Below are 26,718 nucleotides of genomic sequence, written 5' to 3'. Positions count from 1 at the left end.
CTTTTTCTGGACCTCAAAAGGCAAAATCCCAGATAAAGAATGAACAACTTTGAAGCTGCAGGTTGGAAAATCTGAATGATGGGCGCTTAGGCTCGTATCAAATTTTGAATTTTTGAAGGTAGGTGTTCTTTTCTCTTTGGAACCCATTTTTCTGCTGCCCGCATTCTTTCATTTCACCTCAAATTGCATGCATTCGGACTGGCGGACACACTGTTCTAGCTAACTAGCGTAATTGGTCATCTATGTTGATTGGTGGAGTCATTTTCTCTGTGTAACCCATTTTTCTGCTGCGTGCATGCTTTCTTTCTCACCTGGAGTTCTTGGCAAAACTCGAAACAACCTGAAAGAAATTAGCCATCTTTGTTTTCTTGATAAAAGACGATATTCTAAACAGCTCTAATCTACAGGGAGGGAATTTATACTTTGGTGCAAGAGGACGGACACGCTACCTAGTCAATTGGCATAACTCACGTTTGCAAGTTGTTATCTTTTTGTTGATCGATGCTTATGATGAGGGACTTCCCTTCTTGTTTTGGTGAAAATGGTGTTCAAGTTGCAGATTTTTCATCATCATCTTCTTCCTCAAGAGCCACAAAAGCTGCCCAGAACTTGGTTTCCTGCGTCTACCAGTGCAAATTAAAGGGCAGATTGTGTTTGATCACTGTGACATGGACCAAGAATCTGATGGGGCAAGGCCTTGCCATTGAAATCGACGATGCAGCCAGTCATTGCCTCTGCAGAGTTGAGATTAAGCCATGGATTTTCTCCAAGAGAAAAGGGTTGAAGAATTTGGAGGTGGACTCTACGAAAATTGACATCTTTTGGGATTTAACAAATGCCAAGTTTGGTTCAGGACCTGAACCATTGGAGAAGTTTTATCTAGCTCTTATGTTTGATCAAGAAATTGTTCTGTTTCTTGGGGATTTGAAGAGGGAGGATTTCAAAAGCCCTGCTGGGTCCAATTCCAAGTCCAAATCCAAATCCAATTCCAAATCCAAATCCACAGCCGAATTCGTTGCGAAAAGAGAGCACATTTGTGGGAAAAAAATTTATGGAGCAAAGGCACAGTTTTGTGATTTGGGCAAAACCCATGATGTGAAAATTGAGTGTGAAACTGCAGGTGGCCTCCATGAGGCATATCTTGTGATCTGCATTGACAGCAAGACTGTATTGCAGGTATATTTTCGAAATTAGGATTCAGTCAATCAATATTTTGTGCGTTACAAATAAGTTAATGGGTGCCTACCTAAGTCGTAAGTGGGGCATTGACCTAAGTTGAAAAACAAGGTATCCACTCACGAAACCAGAAATATGAAATTATTTTATTGACCTAAACATTTCGTGATGCAGGTGAAGAGGTTGAATTGGAAGTTCAGAGGCAACCACACAATTGTGGTAGATGGGATGAGAGTTGAAGTGTTTTGGGATGTGCACAATTGGCTGTTTGGGAATTCAATGGGAGATGCAGTTTTCATGTTCCAAACTTGCCTCAATGTTGCTGCAGATGAAAGCAAGAAGTTATGGACTGGTTTGCCAGTTCTGGATCCTTCTGTGTTCACTTGGTCTTCTTCCTCTGAGCAGTTGAGAGAGAACCAGTTGCAGGATTTTGGGTTCTCACTGGTTTTGCATGCTTGGAAGAATGAATAGAAGTAGAAAAGCAAGAAGTTATGTTTTCAGTTTTTGGGGTTTTACAAATACTTAGGCGCCAAAATCGAGGGTAGTAGCGTTCTCGGATTCATACAGTCAACCTCACTTAGTGGAGTAAGGTTTTGTTGTTGTTGTTGTTATTGTCGGGGTTTCACAAATACTTGAAATGAAATTTATGTTTTTGGCTTGGAAAATAACCTTATATATACACAAACTATGAGTCTTTACTCTCTTGTTTTATATCAACATAATTGAAGGATATTGAATTTCGCTTCCGTTTCTCTTTTTCTCGACTCTTCTCTTTATTTTCGTTATTGATTCTCCTTTAGCAATTTCATATCAATGGTATAAACAAAGAGAGAATGCAAGGGGAGAAAAGGTGAGTGCAGGAACTCACTTTTCTTTAAAGGTGTACGCAAATTTGATTGAATGCGAATGACAAAGTATCACCACTTTTATATCATTTATTATCATTGTTCACGCTCCATTGAAAAAGAAAAGAGAGTGCAAATACAACATGTAGCTAGAGTGGTTAAAAATTATGTGTAGATATATGCATTATTCAGTGGTTAGGACAAATTTTAGAGTTTAACTATCGAATCACGTAGTTATGCAGTTACACACATAGAAAAAGCTCAGATATATTGCCCTTTCTCCCGTCTCCACCCATGATCCCACCAAATTCTCTTTAAATCGGTCTGCGGTTGAAGAAAAAGAGTAATTGGTTTGGTTCAGTCTCTTAGTTTAATCATGAAACTTGACTTTGATGGAGAAAACTTGAATGGTTTGCGTGTTTGATGTGTTCTATGGACATTGAACAATTACGGTTTCTAGTAACATGTTATATTTGTGTTAAATTCAATATTTAAGACCATCTCTGGTCCATTTAGAGTAAAATATAGATGTATAAAAGTAATCAGTACTATTTTAGATCAAATTAAAACATTTTTTTTAGTACATCGATATTTTTACATTATAAGGAGGGAGAGTTCGGTTAAATCACATAATAGACAGCCTAATTTGGTATGCGGTTGAAGAAAAAGGGTAATTGGTTTGGTTCAGTCTCTTAGTTTAATCATGAAACTTGACTTTGATGGAGAAAACTTGAATGGTTTGAGTGTTTGATGTGTTCTATGAACATTAAACAATTAAGGTTTCTAGTAACATGCTATATTTGTGTTAAATTCAATATTTAAGACCACCTCCGGTCCATGTAGAGTAAAATATTGATTTATAAAAGTAATTAGTACTATTTTAGATCAAATTAAAACATTTTCTTTAGTACATCGATATTTTTATATTATAGGGAGGAAGAGTTTGGCTAAATCACACAATAGACAGCATAATTTGGTACCAAATTCGCCATCCACAAGATTCAAGCCTAAGACTTCTAATTTTCAAGTGAAAATGAATATCACTAGACCGTAGTACTGAGTAGCAATTAAAACATATTTAATTCTGTAATATTATGAATTGAGATAGTGAAGTTGGGCTTACTTATGTTGCAATTGCTCCTTTTAATTATTTTGGGCCTTATGGCATGTGATATCCTCTAAACCTTGGGCCTCTAGCTCACATATAAATTGTCAGTTCAAACTAAAAAATTTGTCCCCATGACTAAAATACTAATGGCATGTTTATTTAAATGTGTATCAAAACTATTTAGAGTTTTTTCTTCTACTCTTTTGCTATTATTTCAAGTTGGTGAGTTGTTCTGATGATCAAGATTTTTAATTCACTATTATGTTCTATATTTAAACCTTTCTATTTTCTTTGACGTAAATTAATGTAGAATATTGCTTATAATAAAAAAATTTATAAGTGTTTAAATATAAACTGTTATTAGCATTTTAAAAATTTTAGTTTACACTCCTTATAAGTATATTTTTCTTTACATATTGGAGTGCAAATTGAGAATTTTTTAGTGTCAATAACAATTCTCGTTGCAATTACTACAATTCTTACTTCAAGAGTTTAGTTTATCTTATTCATCTTCGTTCATATCTTTTTTTTTATTCAAAACTTTTCACCATTCCAAAAATGTAAACATGCCATGAATCATTTTTACCTATTATGGTAGATGCATTATGACAACGAGATAAATGCTAAAGAGACTCTATAAAAAGTGATACACTTTATGGACTATTTGCCATTTCACGTTTTTGGCATATAATGTTGACACAGAAATCAACGTTAAATTGTAAAGTGACATATAGTTTATAGAGAATTTCACTTTTGAAATAATTCCTTTAATATTTTTCATGACAACAATATCTTAAATCAATTATGCATTCGTATATTTAACATTATTCGTATGATAATGTGCAATCGACTTGACGTAAAATGATGACGTAAGAATGAATGATGCTATGGAATCTAGTAATGGTTGGAAGCAGAAAAGTAAAAGAAGAAAAGCATTTGATGCAGTGATAACGGGGCTCCGATACCGTGCTGCACAGCCCGTCATCCATGGCGAAGCGACCCTGCCCCTCCCAAAACCCTAGAGCCCCGAACCTCAACCAGCTCGATCGCGACCACCTCCTCGACACATTTCTCGAGTTCTCAGATTCGCCGCCCTTCACCATCGACCTCTCCTTCGAGCGCCTCCTCGAGTCCCGGGCCTCCGACGCCGATCAGACCAAGCTCATCGATCGCGCCCTCCAGTTGGGTTCCGTCCTCCTCGAGGCCGCCAAACGCTCCGCCAGGAAGCGGGACTCCAAGCACAACTCACTCGCCTGGGTTCTCCCTCCCGACCTCACTATCAAGGTACGCAGAATCGAAATCGAACTGAATTGAATGCGAATCCGGCGGGTTGATTGTGTAATTTGTTCGGATTTTGGGGATCGATTTGAATAGAAATGTTGATTTTCGTTTTTGGGGCATGTGAAACTGAAGATTTGATAGTTGCATTTTGGTTGATTTGTGTTTGTGGGTTGTGTTTAATTGCCTGATCACTGATATTTCTGCTGCATAATGATTTGATTCAACAATTCATATGTGATTCTTTGTGATTACTGATTAGTTTACCCCATCAAATCGAAACCGTAAGTATGATTGGCATTGGCGTGAGGCTGGTATTTTCTCATGTATTCTGTGGACATATCAATCCGTGGGTAATTTTCCGGCGAGGGGTTTGCAAATACCAAGGATTTAAGCTCAATTAGTTAGAAATGCACTACGAAATATTAGAAATGCACTATGAAAGGAGACATGTTCAAATCCCTTCCTTATGTATTTGTAATGATCATGTAAAGCATTTCAAATCCGCTATCTAATGTTTTCTAGTTCATTTCTAACTGATTTGGCCCAAGTACAGTGGCACTTGCTAAACCCTCATCCAAAACTAGTTTTAGGGTCAAACTTTTTTGCATGCCAGAAGTACTTTATTTCTCGGAATTTAGATAGGAAATACATGCATTATCTGAGTACATGTGCTGATATGCAGGTCTTTTCCATGCTTGATACACAAAGCCTATGCTATGCTGCAGCTACTTGTTCAATGTTTTATAAATGTACCATGGATCCCTCTTGTTATGCCAATATTGACTTGACAACAGTTGTCCCAAAAGTTAACAATGCGGTAGTTTCCACAATGATCCACCGAGCTGGGAAATCTCTCCGGTAAGAGTTTTCAACCCAACAAAAACTTCAATTTTAACAGTCTGCTCATGCATTTGTGTCAAGTGAAAGCTTTGATGCATCTCTGTAGTTTACAGTTCTAATCTCATACTTTATGCTTCCTTATTTTAACGCTAATTTGATGTTGCATTAGCATATGATAGTCTCATTTTCATAACATTTTCCTGTCTATGTGTCCGTCTTAATATTCAGGTCTCTTAAGCTTGGGGTAGTTCCAGGCCCAACTACACCAATTGGATCTTGCCAACCGTTAGTTTATACCATCAGGAATTCTGTAGACGTGTCCAACTTTTCATGGAATGATAAGAGATCTCGACAAGGGAAGGAGTCATCCATTCTTTCTAGATCCTGTTTAAGCCCTTTATGTGGGAACATTGATACTCCAGGGTATGCTTGAATTGTAAGACTTTGAAAATTTTGTTTTTGCTACTTACTTGTTTATCTTATACTTTCTTTTGCTTGTTGTAAGGACTCTTCTGAGGAGGTTGCACCTTTACAATATTGAAAGAATGGATACTATGTCACTCTGTGGAGCACTAATGGCTTGCCCATTTCTCATTGATTTGGAGATTGTTGGCCTGTGAGTTCAGTTCTTAACATTATGTAATCTTGTTTGTTGTATTACACTACGGGATTTTTGATTTTGTGCAATCTTCAGTCATGTTGAATTGAGGCAAACATTGCTGTCAGTGAGTGCAAACTGTCAATCAATAGAGCGTCTGTTCTTTGAATCTTCAAAATCAGGTATTGCACTTCTTCATGAGGAACCCACCTTATGTTCTCAGAATTTATTCTTACACATGTTTGACAAATCCCAGGTAGAGATGACAGTTTGAAATCACCAACTTGCGTTGATCTGGTGAACAATTGCCCTCATCTAACATCATTGGCCTTCAGAGGGTTTAAGTTGCATGATTATAAAGTTCGTATACTTCTTAAGGTATGTCTTGGGAAATCCAAGAAACATTACCCCTGAGTATCATATTATTTTGTGTTATAGTAGAATCCTAACAATATGTAGATAGAATTGCTACATGAGTTATTACGTATTGAGTAAAGGTCTGGGAGCAGTAATACATTTGACAACAATTTTTTGGTGAAATAACTGCGTTTTGTCAGACTGGAAATCTAATGTCTGGTACTTGTTCAGGGACTTAAGAAATTAAAGTACGTTGATTTTTCAACTTCCTACTCGATCACTGGATCATTTTTAAGGTCAGTTATCTTTGATAGAGGAGATTTTTTATTAAGTTTCTGTATCATAGATTTATTGAAACTTCATAATTTTCAGGAACCTTGGAAGCAGCACAGGTGGGAATCTGCTGGAAGTCTTGATTCTACGGGATTGCATGCATCTCAAAATGGTGAGCATTTTTTTTTATCAATTGTTTTTTTTAACAAGTTGAGCACTTCGGACTGTGCCTCTACAATTGTGCCTCTCCTCTCTTTCTCTATCTGAAGCCTAAATTGTAATTTTGAAGGTGGAGGCAACTCGGTTTTTGACAGCTATTCTTGCTGGGGATTTCAAGTTCCTTAGACATCTTGTAGGTGTATAAAATATCATCATATTCTTGTTGTGTAAGCATGCATGTAAAGTTCTAGGGCTCAAAGTGGTGTTTACTTTTCCTATTGCCTCAAACAGGATATATCTAACAGAGAAGGCTTGGCGTCTGAGGATGACTGGATTCAGAGATGCCACACCTTAAGGTAATGGACTAGAGCTTTCCCATCTCTTAAACCACCACCTTACTGAAAGTGGGATTTGATCTTCGGTTCCTATTGTGTCACACACAGATTTTAACAGTGAATTGTTTTGTCAATTTTGTTGCAGCACCATTCCCTCGAAGCGGGTGTTAGAAGAAAGGCCCAATCTCTGTCTGCTGGCTGAGTTTCCACCAGAAGGAAGGTTTGCTTACTCTTCAACTGTTGTATTTCAATGGAACTTCAGCTTTGTTGTTCTATTTTAGTTTTCTTTTTCCAAATATAGAATTAATAGGTCTTTGAAAATTGGATTATCATAGTTGTCTCTGGTTCTGAATGTGTTTGCAGTTACCCAGACATGGACCCAATGTTTGACAGTGAGCCATATAGTGATCTCAGTCTGCCTTCGGCATCACAGATGAGCAGTCCTTTATCTGATGGTTCAATGTTCGTGAGTTTTTCTGAGAGCAGTTACAATAGTGATCATGGTAGTGGCAACGAGGATGCTCGTTATGTAATTTATGATGAAAGCTCAGACGAGGTAGACTATGTGGCCGTGTAGGAGAAAACCAAGCATGGCAAGGATTGGAATCTGTGGCCGCCAAATGGATCATGTACCCCTCTCTCTCTCCCTCACCCTCTCACACACACACACACATGCAAATTAATAAGTTGCAGAGTGATCTTTTTTGTGATTATTTTACATATTATTGCATGAGCTCATGCACTCATGCAAGACGAAAGTTCTGCAAATGAGAGTAGGCTAACATGCTCGAGGTGTGCATATCACACATAAGCATACATCTTGCAACAATGTCGGTTGTTCGTATGTTGTTTTGAACTATCTCATCTCCCAATGAAGCGTGGGATTTTAAATGATTTGTAGCGATAAATTAATCATCAGCTCTATTTATCTTGCACTTAATATTATCTTCATTGCACGACAATCTGGTATTGATTTGCATTACTGATAGTTCTTTCTTTGTGATTCCTCTAACAGAGTGCCTTTTTGTGCCTACGAAGTGTAAGATTTGAAGCCCTATACGAGATGTAGCTTTAACTATGATCGAAAAATAAGACTCGTGGACACTAGGTGTACTGCCATCACCCTCCTTGTCCATCTAACAACCTTATGTGGCCGAACCAAGGCTCGTATGGGAAGCTTCCTGGTGGACTTGTTCTTTTCTCGTCCGCGTATCTTCCAGTATACAGAGTAACATGGTCCTCGAAGTATACTGTTTCTATCATTTCTTTGATGTCAACGTATTTGTTAGCCTATCCGTTGAGCATGAGTTCGTTTTGTACGTAATTATTAAGATCTCTCAACTATTCACCGAAAGAAAAATCTCTTGAAACTGATTTTATTGTATCTGATGAATTTAGTTATCTTTCTTCATGCTCGCATTTACTGTTTACCAGAAATGTATCTCGGTCACCCGATGATCAAGAAATTCATGGTCACGCGCCCTTTGATTTGATATCAACTTTTGAAATCAAAATCATTGATGGGCGACCAAAAAAGCAGGATCGTGAGAATTTCTTATACATTGAGGGGAAATTGTGCCAAAAATTACCAATTACCCAATATTCTGGTGTGGGACGTATTTCAAACGGCGTGTCTTGAGTTTGATTTTTGGCATTAGTGAATAACAAAATAGTGGTTAGAAAAGATTGAAATGACTTCGTAAGTCTTTTCGGTTTCAGAAAGAATAGATTATTGATGAAGCCAATAGCTATATCCTTTTTTTTTTTTTTTTGAAGAAAAAAAAAATAAGTCTGGTGTTGGGTGTATCCGCGGGAAAAATTTAGTGGGTGAAATTATCGTACCAAATAACGTAGTGTGTGTTTAGTGTGAATGTAAAGCAGATCAGAGAAGCGATGGCAAGCAGTGGCAGTGACCAACCATCGCCACCCTACAGGCCGTACCGCCACCTCAGGATCCTCCCCGGTCACGAAAGCGCCATGTCGTGCGCCAAATTCCGACGCCAGCCTTCTGGCCTCGGCGTCGCTCGACAAGACCGTTATCCTCTAGTCCGCCTCCTCCCTAACCCTCCTTCGTCGCCTCTTCGGCCACTCCGAAGGCATCTCCGACCTCGCCTGGTTATCCAACGACCGCACCCTTCACATCTGGGACGCCCGTTTCCCCGTCGGTGAGTGCGTTAAGACCCTCCGTAGCCATTCCGATTGCATCTTCTGCGTCAATTTCAACCCCATTCTCGAGTGCATGATAGAATTTTCGTGGTCTTTTGCCTACTAAAGGACAGAAATCTATTCACCGGTGCATTGTAGAATTTTTGTAGCTTTTGGCTACTAAATTTCATACTCACTAGCGAACTAAGCAGAGAACTGCATGTGCGAGTGAGGCTAATTTACCGTAGCATGTTCGTCCCTTTATATCCAGATTCGTATTTCAATTTTTTTTTTTTTAAATAATATCAAAGTAGTAAAAAGAAAGAACAATATTTGGCTACTCAAAGATGAGTATGAACTCATACTCAAAACTCTTAATGTTTTAATTACAGAGTTTTGTGCTTATGATCAGAATTGTTCATACGATGAATTACACTGTAAAGATCATATTTGCAAAAAATAAATTAAAACTAAGGTCGTTTAATCAATCTATCGTAGCAAATACATAGACAGTTTTTAATGCTTTTACCAATACCGTTCATTTGTTTTTAAACAATTTGATAACAAAAACAATCTTAGTTTTAGTTTTAATTGATTCTTTGCAGATGCGATTTTTATAGAATAATTTATAATATGAATGGTTCTAATTATAATTTATAATATGAATAGTTCTAATTATAAACACAATGTTTTATAAATTGACAACGAAGATAAATTTTGAAAAATTTTAAGTAGAAATTTCTACTCATTTTTTAGTACTAAAGTATTGTTAAAAAAGAAAAGGGAAAAAATAGAGTAACAAGCAAAGCATTATTATATAGCAAACAGATATTTTGCTTATCATGACAATATGACAAAATGGGAACTCTATCTCTCTCCCCTCTTCTCTCCCTCCATTCTCCACCACGACCCCGTCTCGCCTCTGCACAAACCCATCTCTGCAACCCCGTCTCCGGCCCACACATCTCCGTAACTTATCCGAAGCCGACGAGATTTCGCAGCGAAAATGTCGTCGTCTTTGGCAACAATTCAATCGACCCGAAAGAGTCTCAGTTCTTGGACGAAGACGGAGTTGTGGATGACATGGATGGCTACATGAACTACCTTTCTCTTGAATACGACTCCGTTTGGGACACCAAGCCATCCTGGTGAGCCCTTCACCCTCTCCTCGCTCTTCCCTAATTTCCTGTTGCTTGTTCTAAATAAGGTTTTTTTCGTATTGTTTTGGACCCGTTTGGTTCGGTTCGGTTTTTATTGTGTTCGTCTTAGCTTGGGGACACTGTTGGAATTGAATTTCAGGTTACCCAGTTAAGGGTCTGTTCCGGAATGCTAATCTAGAAAGCACTTTTGCTCATAAGAGCATTAGTTAAAAGCACGTCACTTCTTTGGAAAAACACTACTTCCAAGTGCTTTTATACAAGTGATATCAGAAGCGCTTTTGGTTATTTGAAAAACGCTTATAAGTCATTTTAAACGTACTTCCAAACAGACCCGAAAGAGAAATAACAAGGTTCTCTGGTTAATCTCAGGTGTCAGCCATGGACAATTACACTGACTGGAGTGGTAGTGATTGGTGGTAGCTGGCTGATTCTGCACTCAGGAGTAGTGACAATCTTGGCAACCTTACTAATTAGCACTTGGTGGTACATCTTTCTCTATTCTTACCCTAAGGTATGTGGGCATCATTCCCTCTATTATTTGTTTTCTTGTTTTCTCTTCTCAGTGGGCAAATACGCTACCCTAGTCAACTGGCATAACCCACGTATACATCTAAAGTTACTGTCATTTTCGTTTCCAGGCGTACGCGGATATGATTGCCGAGCGGCGGAGCAAGGTGAACAATGGTGTTGAAGACACTTTTGGTTTTGGGAAGAGCCAATAATCTCTGTTCTCTCTGTCCCTCTCCATGCATTCACAATGACTGTAAAACAATCTTAATTTTAAGGAATAGAACTACGAGATGTTAAATCCAGATGAATATGGATTAACGATTTCGATTGAATTAAAGATGCGAGCTATCTTCATAACGAAGTTTCAGTTTGATTGTGCACTGAAAAAATTCACACAAATATACATGACTAGATTTTCTATGAAGCCGGCAGTATCAGAAGTCTTTCCTCCGAAACCTGATTTCCGCTAGAGGCTGCCCTCTCCTCCGATGCTAGCAGAGACTGCAAGTCGCTACCATTAGCCAAGCTGTTGAACTCCACAGCTTTTGAAGGCATGGCTGGGTAGCGTCGTTGGCAAAAGGTCATCAATCTCTTGATTGACTGCAAGTACTTCCGAGTTGTCTCGTCATTCATGATATGAGCCACACTGTTGGTGTAAATCTTCTCACGGGCAGAACGTTCGTGGATACCAACCATAGTGACACCAATTGGCCACGGGGCGTTCCCAATAGCCAGCTTGATGTACTGGTCCATTGCAGCTAGGTAGTCTCGCTTCATGCAGCACCGAACCACCACCATCAACGCTATGCGAATATCATCTTGAAGGATCTGCAAATCGAATACAACAATTCAATGCTCCATATCCAAAAATCAAATGAACTAAAACTATACAATCCAAAGAGAACTACAACAATAAAAAAAGCACAGGGTTTTGACATTCTACGCTCAATTGTGAGAAAAATGTACACCTAAGAGCATACCTTCGAGTTCTTTTCCTAACTTGTTATTAAGTCGATATGATTCTCACACCTAAAAGGTAGTCTTCGTTGTCTATTTCCGAGTTCTTTTCGCGCAATGTATATAAGTTGAGCACGATGCGATTGATCATTGAGCTAAATATAATCGAAACAGAATGAAAACACAGAAAGCAATAATCCATTTACCTTCTTCCTGCAGAACTTGAACAGAGGATGCAAGTAGCGGGCACATTGCTTGAATGTAGCAACCATGGACTTCCCCTTAGCAGTTCTCCTCTCCGCATCCGGCATCTCGCGCAGCTCCTGGTTCCATTCATTCAACAGCTTCTTGAAGAACACCAAGATCTTATCTTCATCACACAGCTCCTCGAAATTCGTCTTCATTCGCTTCAAATCCTTATCAGCATCGACGCCGCTCGAGCACCCATCTGCGCTCAAATCGTCTTCCCGGACCCCGCCCTCACCATCTTCCACGCCACCATCAACCTCCGTCTTCTGCCGCTTGCTCACAAGCCCCGACTTCTGCCGCTTCCTCAGCTCCGCAATGTCGCGAAGGAAATCGTTCGTCTGCCCCTCCGTCATGTCGCTGTCGACCTCGAACAGACCAGTCTTCAACACGTACTTAAGCCGGTCGAGCCGGGCGTCATCATCCTCGCCGAAGAGAGTGATCGGCTGCTTGAGGAACCGGAGCCGGCGGACGACCTCCTGTTTCGGAAGGTTCATCTTGTCGATGTTCTGCTCATCGGTTAACGACTTCGACGCGGTGGCATTGGAGGATGCATTGGCGGAGGAAGAAGCTGCGGCGGAATTGGAATTCGAATTAGCGTCGGAAGAGTAGTTTGCGGAGGCGGTGTTGGACGCGGCGGCTTGGCGCTGGGCTTTGGCTTCTAATTCGCGCTTCTCTTGCTCCCGAAGCTTCTGGGTTTGCTTCTGCTCGATCTCGGAGCGCTTAAAGAATCGCTTGCCGCCGGTGTCTTCTTTGAGCCTCTGCCGTTTCTTGGCGATTTCTTCCTTCAGCAGGTCCATCTAGGGTTTTGAATGGGATTTCGGATTTGGGGAAGAAGACGATGATTTGATTTTCCTGAATTAAATAGATCGAGAAAGCGATAAATACTTTTTGGTGTGGGGTAGTAAACGGAGCGCAATTTAGGTTTTCGGTTCGGGTCTAAAATAACCTAATGAGAAAATTGCATGAATGGCACTTGAACAAAATCCTTTTATGAATGAACCACCCAAATTTCACATTATTTTACAATTGGCACCCATACTTAAGGGCATTCTCGTCATTTTGTACACTGGGTCACTTGAAGTTGGATCTATTTATGGAATGTTCTTCATCTACTAATTATGATAGGTGAAATGTTCTTCATCTACAACCACGAGCTGGTGGTCTAGTAGTAAATAGCAGATTGTGAGGATTCCTTCAAACTAGAGGTCTTGGGTTCGAAATCCACTGCTAGTGTGGAAGCCAGACGTGTGGCTAGGGAGGTTGAAATGCCTATGTGAGTTTTCTCAATCCCCAAAAAGGGTGGATAATCGTGGCTTGCCACTAGTTGTCCTTCTTTTAAAAAAAAATGGTCTTCATCTACATAGATTTTAATGTAAAACAACACTATTTTAATTTATAGATATATATATATATATATGCCCTTTATGCAAAAGGGATCCTCATTTTTTGAAAAAAAAAATAGGAATTAGGTGTGGGGCTCACTCCACATCGAATTTCAACTATCTGAACTGTCTATTTTGTTAGTCTCGATTCATATATTATCCTTGCAAAAATTCAATTTAATCCGAAACCATTTGCCTATTTAATTATCAAGATCAAATTTCATTGTTTATTATATAACAAAGTATTCGTTCATTTCTTTGAACCCAATTAGATGTGTTAAATATTTCTGATTTGGCTAATATTTTGCAAGAATGATCTATGAGGTACAACTTAAAAAATAGACGGTTCAGATCGTTAAAGTTCGATGTGGTGTGGACCCCACAACTAATCCCTATTTTTATAATGGCGTAATGGCCATATTTGCCACACTTGTGGCAATTTCCTTTTTGTTTTGGGTTTTTGGAATGGATTTTTCCGGAGAGTATCCTCTTCCACTTGTTGGTTTTGGGTTTTTCATAAAACCTATTAGTATCAAGATGTTTATTTTTGGATTTGTATTTACTATATTTGGGATAAGATTTACCTGAGTACTTGTTAGAGTACTTATGATAAACCTGAGATTTTTTCTTTTTGTTTAAAGGAGCAATAGGAGGTAATCCGTATTGTTCACAAAACGTTCCTAGCTCATACTTGGCGATGGATTTATCTTTGTTAACTTGTTTTGAAATTTTCATATCGATACACATTATATATATATATATATATATATATATATATCAGTAAACACATAAAAAATTAGTAACTAAAATACAAAACTTTAATTCTCATAATTTATTAATTCATGAAAATAAAAAATAAAAATAATTTCAACGTATTAAAATCAAAACTCAAAACATTTTACCTCTATGTTGTGCCTAGTTTAGCAGCAAAAATGACGAGAATGCTCTTTGAAAAAGGCGCACGTTTTTGACGCGTGCCATTGTTTAATAGAAAAGTGGATTTAAATGGATGACGGTGGCAAATTGCAAACAATATGAAGAATGAGCACTTAACTGTTAATTTGTATAGTTAAGGCGCTGACTGGGAAAATATTAAGGAGCCACTGATGCAAATTCCCCAAACCTCATTGTCCTATTTGTCCAGCGGTAAAACCGACCCGAAATACCGGTCGAACTCATTCAACTATTCAAGCATCCCAGGAGAGAGAGGGAGAGAGATGACGACGATACGCAGATTCTGCTGCAATGATCTTCTTCGATTCAGCTCTGTGAATCTCGACCACCTCACTGAAACCGTAAAGTTCTCTCCTTTTTCTTCTCCAATTTCCTGAAATTGTTGTGCAAATTTCTAATAAATCTGGTGATTTTGCAGTTCAATATGTCGTTTTACATGACGTATTTGGCGAGATGGCCCGACTACTTTCACGTTGCCGAAGCACCTGGACACCGAATCATGGGTTACAGTAAGCACACCAAATCTCTCTCAAATTCGCTTTCGCCCCTGCAAATTTACATTTGTTTTATTTTCCGTAATTACAAATTCTATCTTGCAATCCCGTTTGTAACTGGTCGAAATTTTTGAATTTTAAGTATAAAAAAAAATGGAGGGTTAATGACTGAATAAGAAGTTGGGAACGTAGGAGTAAGCCTTTTCTTCTATGCTAGATTTGGGTGAAAAGAACATTGTATTTTAATTAGCACTTCACTTGGTATACAAGTTCCGTTTCGTTTCTCTGTCGTAAAATTACTAAGTTTGTTGTATCGATGTTGGTATAAAGTTGTTTACTTGGTTGGACCAACTACCAAGGTTGTGGGAGTAGAGGTTTCAGATTAAGAAATGGGTCCTTGTTGTTTAGGGTACGGGGTGTGCTAAGAATCAAATTTTGCGCAGCATTTTATTGAGCATCTAGGATAGGTTTGTATGACCGATTGTTCTAAAAAGCGGTGTTATGAGCCGTGTGAGATGTTCACTCATTTATTCATTCAGGTTAGGTAAAAATAGAGGTTGGATGTTGCCACTGGGCGACCGTTTGTTGGCTTTCTTCTCGAGCTAATGTGATTAGCTTCTCTTTCTCTTTTCCTTCTAAGCTTTGTTTTTAGTTTTGATAGGTGTATAAATAGCTATCTGGTTTTGATTTGATTGCAGTTATGGGAAAGGTTGAGGGGCAAGGTGAGTCATGGCATGGTCATGTAACTGCGGTAACCGTTTCTCCAGAATATCGCAGGCAGCAACTGGCCAAGAAGCTCATGAACTTGCTTGAAGAATTCAGCGATAAGATGTAAGAGGGGCATACCTTGATTAAGATTAACTTTCAATTCATATATCAATAGTTTTCTTTGTATGGAGTAGAAACTTGGGCATCTTCTTGCACAAATCATTATTTTGCAAATTGCAATAATGGAAAACCTGATCATAGTTTTTCTTAACACGCTCAGACATGTTGATAGGTGAAATGATCCTATGACTATTATGACGTCTGTTTTTTTTATGTTGTTCTATCTTATCGAAGTGAGCATTGAATTCTCCACCATCTTTTGAGTCTCGTAGCATTTCATCTTCTGAATCAGTTTTTAGGTTGAGAACAATATGAAGTGTTACCGGGTTGTGTAATTTTTCAGTCTTTTTCATATATGCATCAGCTCTTTAACGAGAAGTTTCTTTTGGCAGTGATAAGGGATACTTTGTTGATCTTTTTGTGAGAGCATCAAACACCCCTGCCATAAAGATGTATGAAAAGGTAATGTTTCATTAACTGTAGAGATGGTTTGCATTGTATTGTCCACCAAAATTGAAATGAGCGGAAAGTAGGTTCCCTGTATTTCTAGCGTACTTTCCATTTTTACGATTTCGTTAGGAGGATCTTGTTTGTTGTACAGATATGAAAATAATTCCTTGAACATCAATATAAGAATGGGAACCTTTTGAGAACTCCATGTGGAACATAAGTATATGATTCGGGGGTTCTATGTGAGTTTTGTGGGAGCCAGACATGGATTGACTTGGATATTTCTGGAATTTCCATTGGGACAAGTGATGCTCATTATCTATCTTGTTTTCTGCTTTTATTTTTTCCCACAGCTTGGTTATGTAATCTATAGACGAGTGCTACGGTACTATTCAGGGGATGAAGATGGGTTAGGTGAGTCGCCCCCATCCAAATTACAATGCTCGTAACATCTTTATGTTAAACTGTGTGGCCTCTCACCTATTGTGATTGTGCCTGTTTCAGATATGAGGAAAGCATTATCTCGGGACGTTGAAAAGAAGTCAATCATTCCCCTCAAACGGCCAGTTACTCCTGACGAATTAGAGTATGACTAAATCTGTTTTCTCCTGCTAAGTGTTACGATGATGATGCGTTACATTGTGCTTATGGCTTTTTGTGAAACTGAGGATCCCAGTGTGTGATTTGGATGAATATTACACTAAAACGTAGCGGATTTGTTACAATTTTGTTTGGGTGATTGCACCGTGTGGCCTCCCTACTGAAGATTATCTCATGTATTAGCGGTTTCAAAACCTCTGAAGCATCTCATTTAAAATAAATTTTTCTCCAAATTTAACTTAGAAAAGAGAAGAGAAGGGGAAAAAAAATCTCCAAATTTGGGTTCGATGTATACAAAATTGATTTCATTTGATTAGGCGGAAGTCCATCGAGATGATTGGGAAGTGGGTTGCTGCAACTGAAATGTTGAGATCCAGTCCAAATGAGTTGCCCGTAAATCTTGTTTATTTGGCACTTTTTACCTTTTAGGAAATCTAGCCTAAGCGAAATGGGCTAAATGTTTATGTCTCCTACGGTCCTACCAAAACGCCTAGAATCCCTTTTCATTTGACTTTCATGGAAGAAAAAGAAGATGAAATTGCTTGTGATAGAAATCCAGGTAGGAACAAGTTGATAGGATCCCCATTTTACGTGCTCATGGACCTTTTGCGGAGAAATTCTTTGGTTTGGCAGGTGGAACATGTATATGTCTGGCCATACACACAAATAGAGAGACCACTGTATTTTTATAGTAACATGTAGTGTACAAATAGAGAGACCGTTATATCTTATCAATTGTATAGTGACACGTAGTGTATCATCTCGTGTGCTGGTTACATTGAAAAATCTCTCCATACACACAAATAGAGAGCCCGCTCTACATTGAGGTCCTAATAGCCTCTATGTTGGTCCCACTCTTGATGCAAGGGGTATTGTTGAGTGGCCGGACAGGTCACGCGTCCCACTCTTGATGCAAGAGGTATTGTTGAGTGGCCGGACAGGTCACGCGGTCCACGCGTCAGACCCATGAATACCATATCTCCCTCTCGTGGGGGGCCTAAAAAAGGAAGAGGGAAATGGGATTTCTTTTTATTGTCATATTTGGCTAAGGGTGTGCAGTGCACCCACCATGTTGCGGGAGGTGGGCGGAAATGACATGTTTGCCGCTTGCGCAACAAAGTAGCAACTGAAGATATGCCTCACGTGCCCTCGTCATGATCCAAAATGAACCAACCATCAAAAGCCACAAAGCAAGATATGGGGGATTTTTGGGGTGGTGAAGCACTTTTGCCGAACTGGGTTAATCTCCAAAAGCATGGTCATATTGCTTTTGGCGTCTCATGCTTCTGATACTCAAAATCTTCCTCCTGCTTTTTTTTCCCATTCAAAGCTCTTATAGCCCATTGTCATTGTCTGTCGTGGCCCTCAGATCAGATCACACTTCCACGGTTCCACCACATGCAGACCCACCATCCAATCTCGTCAAGTGCTTTTTTGGATTAAGATAAAAAAAAAAAAAGAAGGGAGTACTTTTTAAGGACTCCATTCCATGATTGAACTCAACCACGGAGGGACATCATGATGCCAACCATCGATCTATGCTCTCTCTATACCTTATGTCTTTGCTTTGGTAGACCCTTCTTGCCTTTACATTCATGGGACCTCACTTCTTGATGTGATACGACTGCCATTTAGGAGAGATTATACCCTACAATCGGAATTGGGGATACGTAGCCTTGCGTTATAAGATGTTATTTAGCAGAGAATTTGCTTTACACATATGTCTACAACACTCGTTATGTGCATTACCTCTTTAGATAATAGATCTTAAGATGTGAGAGGTGGGGATTCCGTGAATTTCCACCTTTGGGTGAAGGCCAATCCAGGAACTGTTTCATGGGTTATGTATGCAAATATTGTCCGCCATTGTTAATATGCTTACACGTAGTAGGAAACCATTAAACCAAGGGAGTTTTAACGAAAATCCCATGGTACTGTTTACTTTAACGAAAAACCACATTTTTACACTAAAAAGTCGATCATGTTACTATTCACTTTACCCTTTATTTTGTCCTTATCATTAAAACTCAAAGTTTTCAAGCTATTTTCATTAGTTTTTTTTTAAACCAACAGGTATGAAAGATATCAAACTCCTTACAGAACTAAACTATTTGTCCAGTAACCACATTTGTGCAAACCACCGTATATACGATCCTCACTGAGATTGGCTGCTTCGAAAAATATCAGCTTTAGGTATTCATGCTAACAATATATGTTGAAAATTCTTCAGTTCTTTTTCCGTGTTTGGATTCGACTTGAGTTGACGTTTTCCTGGAGAGTGTGAGAATGTTTGTCTTGGCTATTTTTGCTTTGGTATTAATGTGCTAGTTAAGCTCGTAATTAACAGTTTGTTTACTCACTAATCATGGTTGCTTTTACCACAGTTTTATTAATTTGGTTGAAATTGATGAACTCATTTTTTTATGATAATTTTCATTTGGTTTGCCGCAGGGGTTTGATGGACAGACAACAATGTCTATCTCATTCGATGTGTCCATCACCTTTTGTGTTTTGTGTTTCTGCCCTTACTTGTTTATATTTATTCTATAATTTGTAATTATTGATCTTGCTGCATGCATGGTGCATTATTTTGCTTCTCATTTTAATCCCATCATGCAAGTCTTCATTCCTTGGACAGTTGAATTAGCTCTAATAATTTTTTTTGCTTTAACTCCCGTGACAACTGTTAATATTAGTGAGACTTCAAGATCAAATTCTATAATAAATCCTGAAACAACGTCGGGTAAACAACATCGGGTGTAATAATAGTCGAGGCTAAGGATTGTTCTCTTTTAAGTTTGAAGTGTTTTTTACTGTGAAACCCTAAAACCGTGTTTAAAGTGTTATCGTGAAAGGGAACAACCCTAATTTTTCCTTCTTCACTTTCATTGTTTCTCCCCCGTTGTGATTGAGTAACACATCAGATACCACACAAAAACAAAGAACATGCGCAATGACTTGCTTTTACTTCCCTTTCTGGGTTGAACTGAGTACAAATGCAATGACTAAATGAGGCATTGCTCTGGGGCCTAATCTTATACACAACAATCAGAATACTCTCTCGAACAGTACTTTGGTAAGGTGGCCATTGATTGTTCCAGGATCCGAGCATGCAGAGTAGTAAAAGCTCCTTGCAACCGTGAAAAAGGTTTGCTTGATCGAAGATTCTATGGCACCATTTAAAGGCTTTTGCAGCACTATTTGCGCAAGCTGCTGCATCTCCGGTTCGATTTCCTGAGTTGTCTTGATGTAGCTGCCGTTTTCATTCACCTGAGAAAATAAAAGAGAAAAAAAATATATAAAAACAGCCTGATAACATAAAACGTGGAGAAAGGAGCTAACCCTAATGCAGAAATAGGTTTAATTTTCTGACCTTATGGTTTTGGTTTTGGTAGCAGCGAAGTTTGTTACAAACTGTGTTGGTGATCTTGAAAAGTTGCTCATGCTCTGGACTGGACAACAACAGCCCATCTGAAGGCAAAAGGCCGGCGGTTTGATTTATCATTTCGACCAGCAACTCGGCTTCATCTTGGTGCACATCTCCTTTCTCTTGCCACTTCAGAAGCCACTTTTCCCACTGCATTTTGATTAAAAAGGAAAAAACAGAAGAAAAAAAAAATCAAAATTAAAGTTTTAGCTAGGGATCAGTAGAAATGTTTAATTTCTGTAGTTGGGTAATGCACATAGAGATTTGCCCGTCAAACAAAGCCTAAAAAAAGTGGATGTTTTGCTAGAAACTCACAGCTTGGCGTAGAGGGTGGCTGATGTCTTGGCCATGCGCCACCATGGCGTCCAACGAGAGGCAGTGTAGGGTTGTCAGCAACATCTCAATGAGTCCCTGCCCTTTCTTGTTGGTATTCATCTTCCTGTAACACAAGCCACATGTAAATCTGCCTCATCCAAAATGCCTAAAACTCTTCCGCAACAACGGAAAATACAAGGGTCGTTATTCTATGTACGCAATTATTCCTTCTAGACAAATAACAATTTAATACGCAAAAATAGCGAAGTAGTGTTTCTCGACAACAACCATAGTGGGTATCAGTAGCTTCCATCATGTGATGCAGAAAGTAATAATTGGTAACATGGATGGTGTGCATTATTACCTAGATCTAAATCTTGGGACTTCCACTTTTGCGTAGATTATTTGGTGCTTTGTATGACACTATTATCTGGTCAAAGATTTGTCTGTGTTTGCCTAGTAGCCTTTTGTTGGGTACCCTAGCAATGAACCCTACTTTTGGAATTGGCACAAATGTGTCTGACCGATGAATAAGACACCAAGAGACCGAACAACGATTGTATAACATTTACTTACCTAGTTTTGAATTCATGTACAAAGGCCTTCCTTTGCTGAGAAGTTCCTTCTCTGAAATGAGACCCAATTGTCTCAGTTAACGACGTCGTTTTAGCCCATGCAAGTCGTTCGTTGGCTCTTTCCGGCTCGAAAATACTCGATGCCGCAACAAAATAAGCCATGAGGAGGCTTCTTGTGCTCAATCCATAGTTTTCAAGTTTACATTCAGCGTACCACCTGCATATATATGTCGTAATTTAATATCGTATACATGGAAAAAAATCAAGTTCCAAACATTAATAATAAATTTCTATTCATAAATATAATATTATTAGGTTTTATACTTTTGAATGTTGTCCCATTCGATCAGATGCAGTGCTTGGCAATTGTTGTAATCCAGTTTTGCCAGGTCGAGATACAAATTGTTGTTTACGTAAGGCATCCTAGAACCAAACAAGTCGTTAGATTCCAAGTTCAAAATTATTAGAAAATATCAAATAATTAATTGAAATAATTAGTTAATAATTAACTATTCATTCGGGTAGTCCTATATGCTGTCCCCTTACGGGGGCAGATCATCTGTTTGATTTTTTTTTTTTTTTTGAGTATATGGATATTTTTTACACTAAGAAGTGAAAGTTTGACTAAACCACAGCCTAATTTGGTATTGAATTTGATATCCACGACATTCGAACATATGACCTCTCACTTCTAAATGAAGAGAAATATCATCAGACCGTAGTACTGAGTGACATATGTTTGATTAATTAAATAAAAATACCTGTAGAGAGTCTTGCCAATCCAGACGTCATCACGGCCACCGTACTGTTGGATGTAGAATCTGGTCTCCAGCCGAGGTAAGCTCGCATACCATGGAACATCTAGTGCGTACCCAACCTGTTTGATTTGCCCTCTCTATTTAGAATATTCTTATTATATTTTTGGAGAGTACAATAAGACACGTATAAATCTTAATAAAAAGACAAATCGCAGTTGTAAGTTGCTTTACACATCGCAACGGGACGTTATTATTTTTCGGGTATATTTTCATATTCTAATATGAGTAAGACGACAATCTTAATGTAACTAGAGTATAATATCAACTTCTTTTTTTTTTCTGACCCTTTCTCTTTAGAATACTCTTATTTATTTTTGGAAAGTAGGATATATGGAACTTACGTATATGTAAACTCTTTCGCGATCTTTAAAGGAAGTTTGTGATAGCAATATGTGACATTACAAATTTTATATTATAATATAAACAGACAACAAGTTTAATATTTACTGTCAGTAATGTAACTAGAGTATAACATGAATAAAAAGTTTTGTGTTATAACACGAGTAAATTGGTAGCATATACCGCATAAAAATATGACCTTAACGGAAAATTGCTTGGCATCTTACTGATTTCTTTCACTGAAAAGTAAATTTGGAATTCGACCCGAAATTGAAATGAAAAGACTGAAACGCCCCTCTATTGCTCTCATTAAAAATGAACTAATTTGGAAAATTGATGTTTTATATATACCTCGCCGGGCAAGTCCTTCGTGATGATCCATTTGTCCAGCAGCTCATTAGAAGCTTGTTTTTCCCTCAGAAATTTGGTTGAAAAGTCCTTAGCTTCCTCAAGGATTGTCTCTCCCGGGAACATCACCTGACTAGCCCTAAGCAAGTTGTACATTCCAGTCACAGCTTGTGTGGATTGCCCAACAAAGCAGATGAATTCATTGCCCTTCTTGAAATGCTTAAACACATCTGTCCTCATTACCAAATTAGGTTGATTAACAAGATTTGTTAACTAAACCAACGAAAGTAGAAACATATATACCTTTACCTATGCATGCAGATTGTTACAGTAATATTACTACACATGGCGTAACAAAACTTACCAGGAGACACTTGGTGGCCATGCAACCTGAGTAGTCTGAATGCCATGGCTGTGTCATCAATATCCTGAACCTCCGAATTTCTTGCCCAACAAATTCCTTTCTCAGTCCAATATCTATAACAGAAAATATATTTGTTAATTTTATTTATACGCTACGCGACAATGAGACAGTCAAGCTGAAAAACTAGTCAAAAAACTAGTCAAATTAATGTAAGTTGTCGAGCGCACCTGCTTACGTAATTAATACATTCCTTAAGCTGCGGCTCGAAATACCTAGAGATTCCCAAGCGCTGCAGACGATCCACAACCCATACGTGTTCGAACAAGTCAACTGGGTATACATTAGGAACTGAAATAAAATAGAAGAAGGTAATTAGGGTCATCATTCGGCTCGAGAGGCCAACTTTGGTCAGCGAAGTCACAAATGGCATGCATGCTGTTAAACTGTTAAACAGATTTTTGGATAATACTATTTATTTACACGCAAAACTGACACACTTGCTTACCTCCGCCGTTGAACTTGCGAACAGCTTTGGACAAATAATTCATGCAGTTGGGGTTTTTGGTTTGCATGAGTGCATAGGCAGTGGAGGCTGGGGAGAACAAGAAAGAGCCGTCATGGGACTGCAGTTTTAGAAGTTTTTCCCAGTCCAAACCTGCCATTCCTTCCAAGCTGTGGAGAAGTGTTGTGGGCACTTTGTGCATTATTTCCCTCGGTATCCTATTCCCCATACACGCGCACACCCAGGATTAGTAATTACACCATGTACAAAAGTTCACAGACACCCAGCAGACCAAATTATAATATATCCACAGTGGATAAGGTTTCTTTATAATTAATTTGAAAAATAACAAACTTAAAAATTCCAAAAGTTTATGAGACTTGTGTGCTATGTACCTTGTGAGCTTTAGATCTCTCATGGCGTAAATCTCATGCAACACAGGACAATCATCAGGCACGTCCAGGTTTAAACTCCTAGCCATTTCGAGAACCGAAGGAAAAGCTACTTCGAACCCGATCGGCATGTGTTCGGCATTCTCGTTGCCAAGCTTGCTTATGTTCTTCTTGAAATACGTCATTCCTACGTGTACATCGGCCAAAAAAAAAAAAAAGGATCACAGTAGATGACCCAAAAATGACCGGATAAGATTCCAAACTAGTCGTTAGCGCTGTATTGACTTATTGACCGGTTAGTTAGCGGTTACCTTTTTCGCACTTGTCAGGATGAACGTTCCATGATTTGAGTGCGACAACGCAAGCTATGGTGTTGATGATGCGATCATGAGCAGTGAAGATCTCACTATCTCCCCAAGAACCATCTGGGAGTTGGTTGTTGGCAATCCACTGGAGGCTGGATGGGAACTGTGGCAAGCCACTTCTTTCGACATCCTCCACTAACGCCACCCAAGCGGTGTCGTACGCCGAAATAGTAATCTCTCCGTCATCCATCGACTCCACCATCGATTTGATGGTCTCCACATGTTGCTTGATCTTATTAATTTGTCCAAAATCCTTTCTCAAAACAAAAAGGAAAAATCAGAAAAATAGAAGAAAAAAATTGAAGTTGAAAGAAAGGTAAAATATTGTTGAAAGTAGAAATGTAGTTTTGTTAGTACCTCAGGCGCTTCGTCTCCTTCTATGTCATCCTCCACAATCTCATGCCACTTTATCACTGGCAGACCATTTTGCAACACGTCTGCATATTCTGATCGTACATAGATAAGGATATATAAAACTGTATGTATATATTTACGAAGCAACCACAGTAAAAAGTGAAAAATAAATGTAAAAAAAGGAAAGAAATAATAGAAGTATAAAAGAATACTATAGCATGATCACCTTGAGTGCGGGATTTGGAAACCGCACTGCATTTGGATCGAAAATCTCTTTTGTCATTAGCGCCAAATAGCCAAACACCTGTAAGGAAAGGTGGTGAAAATTTAATTACTGTAACGGAAATAACATTAATTGGATAAATGAAATTTAATTACTGTGACGTAAATCACGTAAATGGGACAAAGGCAAAGGTCTAATGCAAAGAAACGGTCGCAGAGAGTATGTGGCAGTTGCTTGCATGGTGAAATATACGAGGTTTTGCCAAATACAGAGGAGAATCCAAGACAGCGCACACCTCATGGAAGTTCAAGAAAAAGAAGACACAGAAAAGAAGAAGACAGCTTCTAGCTATCTCTAAAGAGAAGATCGTATTCAAGAACAGAGTCTAATACAACAAAATAATATATGAGAGAAGTTCATAACTACAATTAGCAAGATTTTTTGTGATAAAACACCAAACTATTAAAACTCAAAAAATGATCGGAATTTGAGAAGATCTTCCTCTGCATGCAAACCGTGAAACAAAGAAAGTTCAACCAGTTTTTTCTTGAATTTTCTGGGGAACCAAACATACATGCAAGAAAATGGGAAGGAAAATGAAAAGAAAATGATGAGAAAACAAGATCGATCGGAACAACCAGAGATCGACAATCTTGTAGATGTTTAAATAAAACCCAGTAGGGAATTTAAAAGAAAACAAGGTAAAAGTGATCATATGGCTGAGAGAAAGGGTAGAAAATAGAAAAGGTCTGGAAGTATTTTTCTATCTTTTTTTTTTTCTCTGTAGGGAAAAAAGAAAGCAAAGATGTGTGGGTCGGAGAGAAACTTAAAAAAACAATAAAATAGATTATGCAAAAAATGAAAAGTTTTGGGAACTCACCCGATAAATATTTTGGTTGATTAAAGGCAGAGAAGGATGAGGTGGTGGGTCGAAGAGTTAGAGGAAGTGCAGAGAGAAAAAGTTGGGTGGAATGAGAAGACATGATGATGGTGGGGAAATTGTGGTTTGCTGCGTGGAGGAAGTAGAAGTAGCGAAAATATGATAGAGAGAGAGAGAGAGAGAGAGAGAGAGAGGACAGGAAGGGACTTCCCAAGAGATTCCTGCTAGGAGGAAGGTATCATCCACATCCAAGAGAAATATGGAATTGAGGGCAGTACTGCCCTTTTATTTTATTTAGGGTTGGTGATCGTTTCAAATTTAGAAAAATGTTTGGTCACATAAAACTTCATATGGGGGAGATTTTTTTAAACGGGAATGTATCATATAGTTTGTATTTTTTGTGGAAATTAATACCTGAAATTTCCAATTAGCTCAATGAATATTATCCACCATTAATTCATGAACAGTCACATTTGGATGAATATACCGGAAAATTGCATAGATTCCAAAGATTCATTTTACCTGGTCAATTTTAAACAGTATCTAATTCATATATATATATATATATATATATATATCTATATATATATAAGGCTAAAAAGTGAAGCTTTCATAATATTCAAATTGCTCTTCTCTTATTAAAATTTCATTAAAAAAAAACAATATAAAAAAACTATGGAGAATGGTTAATAAATTTATTATTATTTTAAATTATATTTTAGTAAAAATAATAATATCAAAGATAATAAGAAAAAAAATTAAAACAAGAAAAGTAAAAAATAAAAACGAGCGAGTGTGTGGCAATTAAGGCTATAAAAAACATTGTATAATGCCTAGTCGATTTTAAATAGTATCTAATTAATCATAAATAACGTATATGGTATATCTCGTATGACCCAAGAAAAAAAAACATTGTAACTACTCTAATGCTGTTTTATATATTTTCTCGTAAATATGGCAACATAATTTGCATAACCACATGAAGAGCATGGACCAACCTTTTTTTAGTCTCATATGAAAAATGTGAAACATAAAGAAACATTATTAATACGCAATCATATATAGTATATATAGATACACAAACCTTACTCCACGATGTTAAAGATTAAGAGAAA

At 38.1% G+C, this 26,718-nt stretch overlaps 6 protein-coding genes across 6 annotated transcripts; 4 read left to right on the top strand and 2 right to left on the bottom strand.

Moving 5' to 3' along the window:
* The first annotated feature begins 3 nt into the window (after positions 1-3).
* On the top strand, positions 4-1,729 carry LOC137741527 (uncharacterized). The gene is made up of 3 exons (XM_068481229.1): positions 4-118; positions 408-1,176; positions 1,351-1,729. Exons 2-3 carry the CDS (start codon positions 502-504, stop codon positions 1,645-1,647), a joined length of 972 nt encoding a protein of 323 aa, XP_068337330.1. The 5' UTR covers positions 4-118; positions 408-501; the 3' UTR covers positions 1,648-1,729.
* A 2,311-nt stretch (positions 1,730-4,040) lies between these two features.
* On the top strand, positions 4,041-8,379 carry LOC137742581 (F-box protein SKIP17-like). Its single transcript, XM_068482490.1, has 13 exons — positions 4,041-4,413; positions 5,093-5,268; positions 5,479-5,673; positions 5,756-5,866; positions 5,945-6,030; positions 6,105-6,226; positions 6,437-6,501; positions 6,578-6,650; positions 6,768-6,830; positions 6,929-6,993; positions 7,118-7,192; positions 7,336-7,601; positions 7,988-8,379. The coding sequence occupies exons 1-12, from the start codon at positions 4,117-4,119 to the stop codon at positions 7,547-7,549; spliced, it is 1,542 nt and encodes a 513-aa protein (XP_068338591.1). The 5' UTR covers positions 4,041-4,116; the 3' UTR covers positions 7,550-7,601; positions 7,988-8,379.
* A 1,596-nt stretch (positions 8,380-9,975) lies between these two features.
* Positions 9,976-11,089, top strand: LOC137742401 (uncharacterized). Its single transcript, XM_068482260.1, has 3 exons — positions 9,976-10,265; positions 10,647-10,788; positions 10,916-11,089. Exons 1-3 carry the CDS (start codon positions 9,976-9,978, stop codon positions 10,997-10,999), a joined length of 516 nt encoding a protein of 171 aa, XP_068338361.1. The 3' UTR covers positions 11,000-11,089.
* LOC137742400 (uncharacterized) lies at positions 11,079-12,896 on the bottom strand. The gene is made up of 2 exons (XM_068482259.1): positions 11,951-12,896; positions 11,079-11,615 (listed from the first exon to the last, which is right to left on the bottom strand). The coding sequence occupies exons 1-2, from the start codon at positions 12,788-12,790 to the stop codon at positions 11,205-11,207; spliced, it is 1,251 nt and encodes a 416-aa protein (XP_068338360.1). The 5' UTR covers positions 12,791-12,896; the 3' UTR covers positions 11,079-11,204.
* A 1,617-nt stretch (positions 12,897-14,513) lies between these two features.
* Positions 14,514-16,880, top strand: LOC137743428 (N-terminal acetyltransferase B complex catalytic subunit NAA20). Its single transcript, XM_068483316.1, has 6 exons — positions 14,514-14,670; positions 14,748-14,838; positions 15,522-15,654; positions 16,044-16,113; positions 16,455-16,515; positions 16,606-16,880. Exons 1-6 carry the CDS (start codon positions 14,593-14,595, stop codon positions 16,695-16,697), a joined length of 525 nt encoding a protein of 174 aa, XP_068339417.1. The 5' UTR covers positions 14,514-14,592; the 3' UTR covers positions 16,698-16,880.
* Positions 16,881-19,650: 2,770 nt separating this feature from the next.
* Positions 19,651-25,006, bottom strand: LOC137741387 (ent-copalyl diphosphate synthase 1-like). Its single transcript, XM_068481106.1, has 15 exons — positions 24,879-25,006; positions 24,727-24,804; positions 24,504-24,592; positions 24,093-24,399; positions 23,785-23,968; positions 23,393-23,607; positions 23,115-23,235; positions 22,888-23,000; positions 22,527-22,753; positions 21,780-21,895; positions 21,343-21,441; positions 21,020-21,235; positions 20,444-20,567; positions 20,075-20,278; positions 19,651-19,971 (listed from the first exon to the last, which is right to left on the bottom strand). The coding sequence occupies exons 1-15, from the start codon at positions 24,961-24,963 to the stop codon at positions 19,750-19,752; spliced, it is 2,400 nt and encodes a 799-aa protein (XP_068337207.1). The 5' UTR covers positions 24,964-25,006; the 3' UTR covers positions 19,651-19,749.
* Between the last annotated feature and the right edge of the window lie 1,712 nt (positions 25,007-26,718).

This window comes from Pyrus communis, chromosome 8 (assembly GCF_963583255.1).
Source record: "Pyrus communis chromosome 8, drPyrComm1.1, whole genome shotgun sequence".
Lineage (NCBI taxonomy): Eukaryota > Viridiplantae > Streptophyta > Magnoliopsida > Rosales > Rosaceae > Pyrus > Pyrus communis.
This window is presented reverse-complemented; position numbering and strand designations above follow the sequence as displayed.

Bases quoted from the DNA above. Each gene is read 5' to 3' on its own strand.
- LOC137742401 (XM_068482260.1), top strand. From the start codon at position 9,976: ATGGGAACTCTATCTCTCTCCCCTCTTCTCTCCCTCCATTCTCCACCA. The intron at 10,266-10,646 runs GTGAGCCCTTCA...GGTTAATCTCAG, and splicing joins TGGGACACCAAGCCATCCTG to GTGTCAGCCATGGACAATTA. The intron at 10,789-10,915 runs GTATGTGGGCAT...TTTCGTTTCCAG, and splicing joins TTCTCTATTCTTACCCTAAG to GCGTACGCGGATATGATTGC.
- LOC137741387 (XM_068481106.1), bottom strand. From the start codon at position 24,963: ATGCAAGCAACTGCCACATACTCTCTGCGACCGTTTCTTTGCATTAGA. The intron at 23,608-23,784 runs GTACATAGCACA...TATGGGGAATAG, and splicing joins AGAGATCTAAAGCTCACAAG to GATACCGAGGGAAATAATGC. The intron at 21,236-21,342 runs GTATAAAACCTA...ATATATATGCAG, and splicing joins GAATGGGACAACATTCAAAA to GTGGTACGCTGAATGTAAAC.
- LOC137742400 (XM_068482259.1), bottom strand. From the start codon at position 12,790: ATGGACCTGCTGAAGGAAGAAATCGCCAAGAAACGGCAGAGGCTCAAA. The intron at 11,616-11,950 runs GTAAATGGATTA...TTCGATTTGCAG, and splicing joins TCAAGTTCTGCAGGAAGAAG to ATCCTTCAAGATGATATTCG.
- LOC137743428 (XM_068483316.1), top strand. From the start codon at position 14,593: ATGACGACGATACGCAGATTCTGCTGCAATGATCTTCTTCGATTCAGC. The intron at 16,114-16,454 runs GTAATGTTTCAT...TTTTTCCCACAG, and splicing joins CCATAAAGATGTATGAAAAG to CTTGGTTATGTAATCTATAG. The intron at 16,516-16,605 runs GTGAGTCGCCCC...TGCCTGTTTCAG, and splicing joins AGGGGATGAAGATGGGTTAG to ATATGAGGAAAGCATTATCT.
- LOC137742581 (XM_068482490.1), top strand. From the start codon at position 4,117: ATGGCGAAGCGACCCTGCCCCTCCCAAAACCCTAGAGCCCCGAACCTC. The intron at 6,031-6,104 runs GTATTGCACTTC...GACAAATCCCAG, and splicing joins CTTTGAATCTTCAAAATCAG to GTAGAGATGACAGTTTGAAA. The intron at 6,502-6,577 runs GTCAGTTATCTT...CATAATTTTCAG, and splicing joins ATCACTGGATCATTTTTAAG to GAACCTTGGAAGCAGCACAG.
- LOC137741527 (XM_068481229.1), top strand. From the start codon at position 502: ATGCTTATGATGAGGGACTTCCCTTCTTGTTTTGGTGAAAATGGTGTT. The intron at 1,177-1,350 runs GTATATTTTCGA...TTCGTGATGCAG, and splicing joins ACAGCAAGACTGTATTGCAG to GTGAAGAGGTTGAATTGGAA.